Source organism: Tenrec ecaudatus, chromosome 16 (genome assembly GCF_050624435.1).
Source record: "Tenrec ecaudatus isolate mTenEca1 chromosome 16, mTenEca1.hap1, whole genome shotgun sequence".
Lineage (NCBI taxonomy): Eukaryota > Metazoa > Chordata > Mammalia > Afrosoricida > Tenrecidae > Tenrec > Tenrec ecaudatus.
The window spans coordinates 59,871,419-59,883,930 of NC_134545.1; the positions used below are offsets into that span (position 1 = coordinate 59,871,419).

The 12,512-nt window shown below is 42.5% G+C and overlaps 1 protein-coding gene across 1 annotated transcript in view; it reads left to right on the plus strand.

Moving 5' to 3' along the window:
• The first annotated feature begins 5,803 nt into the window (after positions 1-5,803).
• Positions 5,804-12,512, plus strand: part of RTKN2 (rhotekin 2) — a 72,367-nt gene continuing 65,658 nt past the window's right edge. The window contains exons 1-2 of the mRNA XM_075533434.1: positions 5,804-5,869; positions 6,950-7,146. Coding sequence (XP_075389549.1) covers positions 5,804-5,869; positions 6,950-7,146 — 263 coding nt within the window. The remainder of the gene's footprint in view (positions 5,870-6,949; positions 7,147-12,512) is intronic.

Sequence of the window (12,512 nt, forward strand, 5' to 3'; positions counted from 1 at the left end):
TGAATAGGCACTGTGAGGGCAGGTCTCCTTGTCTCCTAGTCTTAGGGGGAAATAGCTAGATTACTCTTTTAAGTGTGATGTTAACTGTAGGTTTTTAGTAGATGTTCTTTATCAAATTGAAGATTTTTCTCTATTCCTAGTTTGATGATTTTTCTAAAATCTTGAATGGATAATGAATTTGATCAAATGCTTTTTCTCCACTTATTGATAGTATCATGATTTTTCTTTAGCCTATTGATATGTGATGGGGATTACATTAATTTATTTTCAAATGTTGCATTGGCTTTTGGATATTTGAAATAAATCCCACTGGACTGTTTTAATGCAGAGAATTACTTAATGTAGTTCTTCTATCCATATAGTCTGAGGAGCTGAGCGGTGCTGTGGGGATAAGCATTGGCTGCTAACCACAAGGTCGGCAGTTCAAACCTAACACCCACTCTGTGGGAGAAAGATGAGACTGTCTCTGCCATAAAGATTTAGTCTCAGGAACCATAAATAATGGTTCTACTCGGGCCTATCGGGTTGCTATGAGTTGGAATCAACTTGATGGCAGTGGATGGGTGATGGTGGGACCTGTAATTTTTGTTGCTCTTATACAATGATTGGATGAGACTATGCACATTGGGTGGGTTCTCCAAAGGGATTGGATAGCTTGCTGATAATGCAAATAAGATACTGGGCACTCTTGCTGGGTTTAAAAACAGAAACTCATTGCCATCAAGTCTGTGCTGACCCATAGTGACCCTGGAGGACACGGTAGAACTGTCCCCTATGAGTTTCGAGACTCACTGTTTACAGGAGTAGAAAGCCCTATTTTCTCCAGTAGTCTCAAACTACTAGCTCTGCAGTTAATGGCGTAGCCCGCACACCACCTGCACCTTCTTTACAGCTGTGCTGTACGTGGTTAGGTTTGATTCGTTAGTACTTTGTTGAATATTTTTGCATTTTTGTTCATTAGATGCTTCCTTATACTTTTCCTTTCTTATGATGTCTTCATTTGGTCTTAATATTAGGGTAATATCTTCCTAAAATAAATTAGAAAATACCTCTTCTCTTTTTCCGAATAAGGTTTTATAGACCTGTTATCATTTCTCCTTTAAACCCTCGTTGTAGCAGTGGTCACAAGTGAGCCGATCTGGATCTCCTACTTTCTATTTTGGAAGGTAGTTGAGTGTTGATTCAATTTCTTTATTATAGGCCTGATCAGATGATCTCTTTTTTCCTTGTGTAAATTTTGGTAAATTATGTCTTTTAAAGAATTCATCCATTTCATCTAACTTAAGAGATTTATAGGCAAAGAATTGTTCATGATACTTACTTCTGATCCTTGGGCTCAGTAATGATGATCTGTCTGTTTATGTTTTTCAGCCTGACTTTCATTTCCTATAAAATCAGGACAATGGCATAGGATTCTGCCCAACTTTATTGGCAGCGAGTCCTTCATTAGAAAATCCAAAGGGAAGCATAGCAAGACGCCAGTTCGTTCTCCATCTTCTCCATGTAAATGGCTCTTCTTAGAGACTCATTTCAGACATACCCCGAGAGTGTCTAAACCATAAGTTCACTGACATTTGGCCTACTGCCTACTTTTCAGGAAACAAACAAACAAACCACACACACAAACTAACTCACCAACCAAACCCACTGCCACCAGCTTGAGTCTGCCTCCCTGCTGTGCTGCATCGTGCTTTGTGCTTCGGAGGAGGGCCTGAATCTACAGGAGCTGTGACACAGCCTCGCCTTTTCCTGCAGAGGGGCTGGTCGGTGTGGACCGTCAGCCTGTGGTTAGCAGCCCACTGCTGACCTGAAAGTGCCACCAAGCCCCCTTGTGAACACTGAATAAACTTGCTTTTGTCCTGGGTCCTAATCAGTCCTGTGAGGCCAGCGTGGCTGAGGCAGCAGCAGTGCTGGTTTTGGCTTTCAATGAACCTCGTGCGTCGTCACTCTTCACCGTGGACAGCACGCGCAAGCTTGTCCTGTCCCGGAAGCATTTGCAGCCCCATTAACTAACCACAGCGCCCTTTGAATCTGAAAGCCTTCTCGAGTAGGACTAGTCTGAATTTCCCAGAATAAGGGCCTTTTCCTGCTTGCAGTAGAAAGATGTACTAAAAGAATTTGCATGGAAAACATGAAATCAACCTTTTATTTTTTGTTCTGAATACATTCAGAGCCATTTATACATATGAGGGGCTTCCAAAGTGTCGCCCTCTACTGTACTGTAGACTTGTGTCCAGCCCTTCCAGGTGCACTTCATTCACAGGGGTCTGAGATCTGCCCCTGTAAGGCGACGAAGCTACAGTTTACTGTGAATGGTAATTTGGCTGGGTTATGAGGTCAGCAAAGTCTTTCTGTGAAGAACCCCAGATAGGCCTCTTCTAGTCTCTGTGCTGAAGTGACTCCATTGAGCCAGGGGAGCTGAGCAGTACCTGTAAGGAAGACCAGCTCACTGCGTCGAGCCCATTCCCACTCAGAGCCACCCTGTAGAACAGAGTGGCACTGCCCCTTCGGGCGTGCGAGGCTGCACATCTCCTCAGGAGCAGCCAGTGTCCTCTCCCCATCTGCGTGGCTGCCGTGTGGGAACCGCAGTTAGCAGCATCGTGCTTTTCCTACACACGAGTTTGCATGTCTTCCAATACGTTAGTTGCACTACCCGGCTGAGGACAAGCCGCTGTTCGTGACCCAAACCCAACCCACTGTTGCTAGTTGATTCTGACTCCTAGGTGATACCCATAGGACGGGCCTGTACATCTTCCTACTTCAGAGTGGCTAGTGGGTTCAAACCATGGGCCCTGTGGTTCGTGGCCCAATGCTACCCACTATGTCAACAGGGCCCCTGCTCTGAATGATAGCATTCTTTCACAAATGTTTGAGAGACATGCCTGTTTACTTATGATTATATACTTACTCTTACAAATAAGATGTGGTTCTTTAACACCCTAACGTTACATGTTCTTCACCTACGCCTCTGTCGTCTTGTGCAGTTCTCCACGGGAGAGAGACAAGGCAAGACACGGCTTTCTACTCCCATACTGAGTTACAGTTTCAGAGGGGAGCAGTTCTACCCTGTCGTATTGAGCCACTGATGCAGAATCAACTTAGTGGCAGGCATTGAGTTTGGTTTGGTTGAGTTTTCGAGAAGTGATGGAAAGAACACAGTTCCTGCACAGGATTAGAAGAAACCCAAGCAGCTCAAACTGATTCTTCAGTGTGGCTGTGGCCACCTGCTGGTCCTTAAAGGTCATTGCAACTCTGAAAAAAGATGGCCAATGAATTTACGATAGTCCAGTAGTGGTTTTCTACCCTGGCTGCACATTGAATCATACCAGGAACTTACTTGGATGGATGGATGGATGGATGGATGGATGAGCAGACATCTCAGTCCCCACTACCAGAGACTCCATTTGGTTTGGGGTAGATCACAAGCTTAGGTACTTGTATCTAAGGTCCTTCTCTGCCCCAGGCAATTTAATATGCAGCCAGCTTTGAAAACCACTGTGCTAATTCCACTGGCTGCTTCTCTGCAGCGCTTAAAAAGTAAAATTGAATTGAGTCGCGCCAGATGGTATTTGTTTACATTTGAGTTGGGGTGAAGCTATTCATTCCAGCTTCAAGTTGTTCCCTGTGTGCACTCTCCAATACTAACCAGCCTGCCAGAGTTTATTTCCTTAGACATATGGGTCACATAGATCATTCTTATAATTAATTGCTAATTACATTAAAGACGAATTTACTTTGGGGCTGACGAGGCGTAAGATGAACTGGAGTTTATTTAAATCCACTGATGTGTAAAGAAGGGGAAAACCAGCAAGCGACTCCATTTATATAGTTGTATCAGTTTTGAGTTACAGTGCTACATGAGATGGTTTTGATGTGCTGATTACATGATGTACTTACAGAAGATATTTAAACCTATCTGTTTGGGGCATGTGATTAGCACAGCTGATGGATGCAGTCGAGTTAAATCATTTATGGAAGTTTCTCTCTTTTTAGATGGTCATCATAGAAATCTTAGCTCCCCTAACGTTCAGCTTCTCTCTTTTTAGTATCTTCAACTCTTTGTATTGTAATCCACTTACATTTTAATGATGGTGCTGTCATTTTTTTCCATCATGAAAGCGTGCTAGTCCAGGTAGACAAGAGAAACAAGTCCATAGTAACTCATGTGTATAAGACAGAGTTTTATATAAAGGGTAATTGTACATTAAGAAAGCATCCCAATCCAGTCCAGTCAAAGTCCAAAAGTCCCATATTAGCCCATATGTCCAATACCAATCTAGAAAGTCCTCTTCAGACTCATGAAACACATGCAATGACGCTGAATGCAGGATGATCAGACAAGTGGGTAGAAAGTCTTTGGATCCAATGATGTTGTAAGCATTTCAGACCTGGCAGCAGTCTCCACATGGCTCCTCCAGCTCTGAGGGCACGGGGTCTATCAGCGTAGTGCCAAGTGTCTTGCCAGTAGAGAGTCTCCAAGGGAGTGAGGAGAGAGAAAGAGAGAGAGAGAGAGAGAGAGAGAGAGAGAGAGAGAGAGAGAGAGAGAGACTCCAACTCTGCCACCTCCAAGGAGGAAAATCAGGACTTCCCAGAATCCTTGGGAGAAGGCCATATTCGCACAGAGACCTCATTGGCTACGTCCTGGCTAGACTCTACTCCTGCACTGTTAATCATCAAATCAACAGCAGATTACGTAACTACCACAGAAGTGAAACCAACAAACCAGCAAACAACCTCACTACTATCAAATCGACTCCAACTCCAAAGCTAGTCTGTAGGCCAGGGTAGACCTGTCTCTGTGGGTTTCTGAGACTGTCACTCTGTTTGGGAGTAGAAAGGCTCATCTTTCTCCCATGGAGTAGCCAGTGGTTTAAGACTGTGGACCTTGCAGTTCCCAGCCCAATGCATAGTCTACTCTGCCACCAGGGCTCAGGATGGCCATTTTACAGTGAGACATTGACAGAGCAGAAGCAACCTGACATGTTTATAATATTGTGAGCAGTTTCCTGTGGCTTATAATTTTTTTAAATGCCACTGTGAATTAAATCAGGGCAGAATGTTCAGTTTGCAAAATTTCCTTGCTACATATAAAACTTGTATATTAAATCAAGCTATTGTAAAAATGATGTAGAATAAAAGACTCTCAGAAATAAAATGTTTTTGTAGTTCCATAGTGACTCATAAAATTAAATATCTCTAGAATGACATTCCAAATCTCTGTTCCAGATTGCCAGGCTCTCTGACTTTTTCTTAGCTCAGGGCTTTCACTCTCCTGCTTCGGAGATTTTACTTATACTTCATACCATGAAAAATAGCCTGTCACTGCTTCGCTGCTAAACTTTGGCTCATGTTTCAGTATCTGTTTTTTCAGACATTGCCTTTGTTAACACAGGGTCACCAACTGCATCTTGTGGTCCCTTAATTCAGTTTATAGACTGTCTACTTATGCGGTATTGTTGGTATTAGTCAACAGACCATAACAGAACACCATAATCAGGGCCACTTGACACAATAGAAATGCATTTTCCTGCAGCTCCAAGTGCAGCGTGCAGGTGCAGACTTCCAGCCTCTGCTGCCTTCCTTAGACCTTAGCTGTCCTTGGCTTGTAGGTCCATCCCTCTCACCGCTCTTCCCATCCTCATAGGTCATTTTCGGTCTGTATGTGTCTTTTGCTTTGCACATGACTCACATAGGTACCAGTCATTGATTTAGGGCCCGTGCCAATGCCGTATGACCTCATCCTAATGACATTTGCGAAGACTCTCTTTCCACGTAAAGTCACACATGCACACTTCCAGTAGACATGACTGGAGGGGGTGGGGGCGGGGACAGTGTTACGCAAGCCGAAGAGGACCCCAGGGGCAGAGTGGTTAGAGTACCCAGCTGCCAGCCCAGCGGTTGGTGGTTTGTACACACCTACCGACTGACAGACTGGCCACCCGGTGGGAGAACCATGTTGCAGGCTGATTCTGAAAAGATTTACAACCTTAGAAGCCCGATGGATTCTGCTCTGCCTAATTAGGTCATTAAGGTTTCAGAATTGACTCTTCGGCTATGGGTTTGAGTTTTTAAATTTAGTTTTATTTTTAATTCAGCACAGTGTCAAAAAGAAAAGACTCCACCGTTGTTGTTGAGTCCGTTTCAATTCTCTAGGAGAGTGTAGAACTGCCCCATAAAGTTTCTCCGGCTGGCAGTCTTTGTAGAAGGTGACTGTCGCCTGTTCCTCCCGTGAGTCATTTAGTAGGTTTGAACCAGCAGCCCAGCTCGGCACCACTGTGCTCCAGCCTAGGGTGCGGATGGCAGAGACGGTATGGGAAGAGCAATAGTTAAGTGCTTACCCAGCGTCTCCATGGAAAAAGGCCTGGTGCTCAGTTCCCTTACACCCACAGCCTAGAAATCCCCACGGAGCAGTTCTGCACGGTCGCATGTCGGCACTACGACTTGAAATAGATTTAAGATAAATTTAACGGCACCTAGTAACAACCCTGGTGGCATAGTGGGTTTACACGTTGGGCTGCTAAGGACAAGGTCGGCAGTTGGAAACCAGGAGCCGTTCAGTGCAACAAAGACAAGGCTTTCTACTCCTGTGAAGAATGACAGTGTCAGAAACCCACAGAGGCAGTCCTACCCTGCCCTACAGAATCTCAATAAGTTGGAATCAACTTGATGGCAGTGAGTTGGTTTTTTTGGAATAACAACAATAGTTATGGTTAGAACAGGTAACCTTTGACATCATTGTTTCTGTTTGTTTAACTAATGGATTACAAAGAGTCCTAGTAACTTTAGAAATAAGATTTTATAACATGCTTTGATACTATTATCTATGAAAACTTTGTTCTTTGCCAAATGGGGTTATAAGCTACCTTCTACTAGGGGGAAAGTGCTATACATGTTTATATATTAGCTACCTTATAAGATTAAATTGTTTGTTTTTCTCCTTTTTGTTTAGGACTGCAGCATTCAAGAAAAAATCGACTTAGAAATTCGAATGAGAGAAGGAATATGGAAACTCCTTTCTTTGAGCACTCAGAAAGAGCAGGTTTTGCATGCAGTTAAGAACCTCATGGTCTGCAATGCTCGAATAAAGGCGTACACAGCCAAGCTACATAAATTAGAAGAACAGATTGTAAATCACACTGGAGCATGGTTAGTAACCTGGTTTATCTATGGGTTCTGATGGACTGAAGACGTTCAGTTAAAATCACAATATAATTTACCCTTGCATACAAATGTCAGATCACCCAAGCTCTTTAAAAATGAGCCTCCACAGAGTCACAGAGACGGTGAACAGTCTTTGACAGTGGCACGTGGAGTAACGTTGGTTCCGGGTTGTTTTGTGGTATTCAGTAGTCTGTATTGTAAAATGCAAGTCATCAAGAAACAAAGAATGGGGAAAATATGTTAGGACAGAAGGACTCGTCAGACTCCTAATTGCGTATACAGAAATTTAAATTAAAAAAACAAAACATGATTCTTTAGCAATTGCTCTGGCACCAGTGAGACATTTCTTAGGTGGCGCTGCCGGGGGAGTGCCTGCAGCTCACCATGAGACTGCGGAAAAGGGAGCACACATGTGGGCAGAAGAAGAGATTTCAGTAAAAACAAAATTGATGGAGTTGTGATAAGAGACCCGGGTAAAAAGTGATCAATAGCTATTGCCTTGGGATAGAAATGAAATCATGCCGTGTTTCAGTTCTTTCACCAGTACAGTGGAGATGGTCACATAGACATTTTGAGGTTGAAGTGACATACATAGCAGGCCAACAAAATGCCTTTTTCAAACTTAATACTCAACAAATGTCAAGTATTGATTATTATGTGCCCTGAGCGTTGTACAATCAAATTGCTCTCATGTCATAATCTAGGAAGATAATTTTTAGATAGACGTTTATTAGTTGTAGTCAGTGCCTCTCAAAGTGGGTCACATCTGTCACTGGCGAGAGCTCAGGGAAAGCTGCGTCACACAGTGGTCCATGTGGCACGTCTTTCCCAGAGCGTCAGTGTTCATGCTGAATGCACCACGGGGGGTTACAATGGTGGCATCGTTTCGGGTGCTGCGTTCCCATTCCCAGGATGTATGCTCTTCTCAGACTTCAGCAGGATGTTTTGCCAAGAAGGCTGTGTTCCACTTGACAGTTTGGAAAGTTCTTTTAATAACCACTTGTCCCCCATATGAAATATTCTCTAGGTATTTATAATGAATTATTGCCAAATAGCCCATAGTCTAAGATCACGTTCGTCTTTGTTTTTCTATATTTAAGTGTTTTATTGTGAATTAGGTAGGAGTTTACATTTCAGATCATCATATTGTGTTCGCAACATGAACAACTAATCTGACCTCTGTTTTTTGCTCATTGAAGTATTTTATCTTTTTCTTCATTCAAGTTAATGCCTGTCTACCCTCTAGATGTGTAGTCTTGGAAACCCTAAGGAGCGGTGTGTTCTTCCCTGGAAGCTCACTCTGAGTTGGAATTGAATAACTGGCGATAGGTTTGGGATGTGGGTATCATTCATGTAAAACTTTGCTTCCTTTAATTATTGGATTATATTTTAAAATCTTGAATATTCTGTATAGTTTCCTTCATTTATATCTGTATAAACCGGTGAAGTTTAACTGGAGATTTTAGTACTTGACTTCCATATCACAGAAACATTATCTGAAGATGTTTGAGTCTTATGATGCTTTTTTAATTTCTTGAAGAAGTGATATAAATTATGCCATTCAGTTAGTCAAATATTATCAGATCTCTGCAGCTTTCAGGACACTTTGTAAGTAAGGCACTATGGTATCCAAATTTAAAGAACAGAATCTGTCAAATTATGAGAATATATGTGTATAAGTTTTCTAAGACTTCAGTAAAAAAATACCTCAAGTATTGGTATCTCTACAGAACTACCTGGTTTAAAGTCAGGAAAGGTGTGTGAAAGGGTTATATCCTTTCACTGTATTTATTCTCTCAATCTGCATGCCGAACAGGCAGTCCAAGAAGCTGAACTATATGAAGGCGAACTTGGCAGCAGGATTGGAGGAAGGCTTATGAACAACTTGTGACACTCAGATGATATCGCCTTGCTCGCAGGAAGCGGAGAAGACGTGAAGTGCTTGCTGCCGAACAGCAGAGACGACAGCCTGCAGTGTGGGTTGCAGCTCGATGTGAGCAGACAAACTAGACCAGAGGACAATATCATGATATGTGAAGAGAAGATCGATGTGGTCAGGGATTTGACTTTACTTGGATCCACAATCAGTAATTATGAAAACAGCCGTCAAGAAATCAAACGATGTATTACATTAGGCAGAACTGCTGTCCTAAGACCTCGTTAAGGTGGATGTCACTTGAGGACTAAGGTGCACCTGGCCCAAGCCATGGTATCTTCAGTCATCTCACATGCATGTAAAAGTTGGACAGTATGTAATGTTGACCGATGAACAGTTGATGCATTTGAAATACGGTGTTGGTGAAAAATATTGAAAGTGCCATGGTCTGTCAGCAGAACAACCCAATCTGTCTTGGAAGAAGCACAGAATGCTTCTGGTGGAGGATGGTGAGACATCATGTCACATACTTTGGACATGTTAGCAGGAGAGAACATCATGCTTGATAAAGTGGAAGGAAATGAAAAAGAGGAAGACCTTCAATGAGATGAATTGATACAATGTCTACAACAACGGACTTGTTAAATATAACAATTGGGAGCATGTTGCACAATCGGGGAGTATTTCATTCTGATGTACATGAGTCGGAATCAACTCGATGGCACCTAATACAACCTAAGGACAAATTTGATTTCTCCCAGTGTTGGAAGTTGAAGTATGAAATGGTGGCATCAGAAACCCGCACCCTTTCTCTTTTAACCAAGGGCCTATCTTTTATCTTTTAGCTTCTATACTGTGGGCATCTCTTGGAATCCCTTGGTTTGTAGACAGGCCTTTTCATGCTGTCTGCCTTTATGTGTGATGCTACTTTTGTGGCTCTTATAAAGCACAACCCAGATGGGATTAAGGTTAAAACCCACCCCAGGCGAGTAGATCTTCATTTATTTAACTTATAACACCTGTAAAAAGTCATATTTTGCTAAACAAATTTAGAAAACTGCTGTCTGGCCAACCAACTGGAAGAGACACATCCATTCCAAAGGGGAACCAGTGGAATGCAGAAATTATCTAACAATGCACTTAATATATGAAAATAAAATTTTGCTAAAGATAATTTTCAAATGATTTCAGTGGTACATTGATGAGGAATTGCTACAAATTCAAGCTGAATTCCAAAGAATGTGGAACAAGAGCTATCATTGCTGATGTCAGATGAACCTGAGCTGAAAACAATACCAGCAAGGTGTTTACTTTGGGTTTTATTGACTATGCATTGGCATTTGACTGTGAATCAAGTAATTATGGATAATACTGAGAGGAACGGGAATTCCAGAGCAAGTCATTGTGTTCATGCAGAGCCTAGTCATAGACCGAAAGATAGTCATTCGAATAGAGCAAGGAGATACTACATGGTTTAACAGTCGGGAATGCTGGGCACTAGGTTTGTATCCTTTCACCATACTTACTCTGTCCTTATGCTGAGCAAATAAGAAGCTAGACTATCACAGAGGCTTCAGAAATTTGTAGAAAAGTGGAAATAAAATAGAATTTTTCCATGACATAGCATTTTTAAACCCCCTTTTATGTGAAGAAGGATGCAGCATCAAGATTTGTGGAAGACATATTTAACAATGTACAGAGGACACAACCTTGCTTGCTAAAAGTGAACGGGACTTGAAGTACTTACTGATGAAGATATAAGACTATAACTTTCAATATGATTCACACTTGAGTGTAAAGAAAAAGAAATTCCTCACAGTTGACAAATAAGCAACATCAAAATAAACCAAAAAGAGGAGAAAAAGATTGAAGTCAAGGATTGAATTTTGGGGGATCCACAAACAGTGGCCCTAGAAGCAGCCATCAGGGAATCAAATGGTGTATAGCATTGGCAAATCTGCTGCAAACGACCTCTCTCAAGTTTTAAAAAGCAAAGATGTCACTTTGTGCAAACGTGTGCCTCAGTCGGGCCGTGGATGTTTCAGCCACTTCATATGCCCAGGAAACCTGGACAGAGAGTATGGAAGACCAAGGACTATTGCTGTCTTTGAAGAATATTAAGTATACCAAGGACGCCTAGAAGAGCAACGTAAATCTGTCTTGGAAGACGGAGAGCCCGCATGCTCACTGGAATTAAAGATGGCGAGGATGTCCCTCTCCTTTGTAGGACATGTTCTCAAGACGAATCAGTCTCTCGGAAAGGCTACTATGCTTATTGAAGAAAAGGGTCAGCGAAAAAGAGAGAACCTCAAGGAGATGGAGGAAGATAGTAGCCGTGACCCTTAGTTCAAACAGAAGAATAATTGTGAGTTGGCGCAGACCTGGCAGTGTTTCAATCCGCTGTCCACAGAGTCACTGTGAGCTGGAACTTGACTCAACAGAACCTAGCCGCAGCAACATTAGTGAATTACTTGAATAAATAGCTATTTCATGAGAGCACCAATCTGCCTTTTAGAAAAACTATTGCAAGAAACTATTTTAAGTGTAGATTTGTCTAAGAAAATAGGAAATGGTAGAACAGCATGGCTGAACAGAAAATTTCAAAGGGCAGCTCAAGAAAACAGTAACATATGATAATGAAATGTATAAAGACCTTGAGCAGTGGTTCTCAACCTTCCTAATGCCATGACCCTTTCATACAGGTCCTCATGTGGTGGTGACCCCCCAGCTATAAAATTATTTTCTTTGCTACCTCATAACTTTAATTTTGCTACTGCTATGAATCAGGTGACCCCTGTGAAAGGGTCATTGGACCCCCAAAGGGGTCACAACCCACAGACAGAATCACTGACCTAGAGAGAGCAAACCAAATGGAGATCAAGCTCAGCATATCTTAACCCCGAAAAAGACCTGAAGAAAAAATTCAAGCCTCCAGCTGCATATTGGCAAACTGTTGAATGCTACAGAAAGCATCAAAAGAGGATGGAAAGAACACACAGTCATTGCACCAAAACAATTAGTCGCCATTCCGCCATTCCAATGGTGCCGAAGGAAACACTTCAGACGGCACTGAAAGCCTTAGCCAAAACCAAGGATTCTGCGATTGATGGGCTATCAATTGAGACGTTCAACAAGCTGATGAAAAGCGCTGGAAGCATTCACTGGTCTGTGCTAGGAAGTTTGGAAGACAATTGCTTGGACAGCTGCCTGGAAGAGAGCCATATTTGTACCCAACCCAAAGAAAGGTGACTCCAGAGAATGTTCGATTGTAGAACAATATCATCGATAACTCATGCAAGTGACATTTTGTTGGAGATCATTTAACAATGGTCACAGCAGTGCATGCATGAGAGAGCTGCCAGCGATCCAGGCTGGACTCAGAGAGGATGTGGGAAAGGCTCGCATGGTTTCTGAGCTTGTAAGTCTGCAGGAGTACATGGCTGCATCCTTTCCCCCCTGACAGCGACCCTATAGT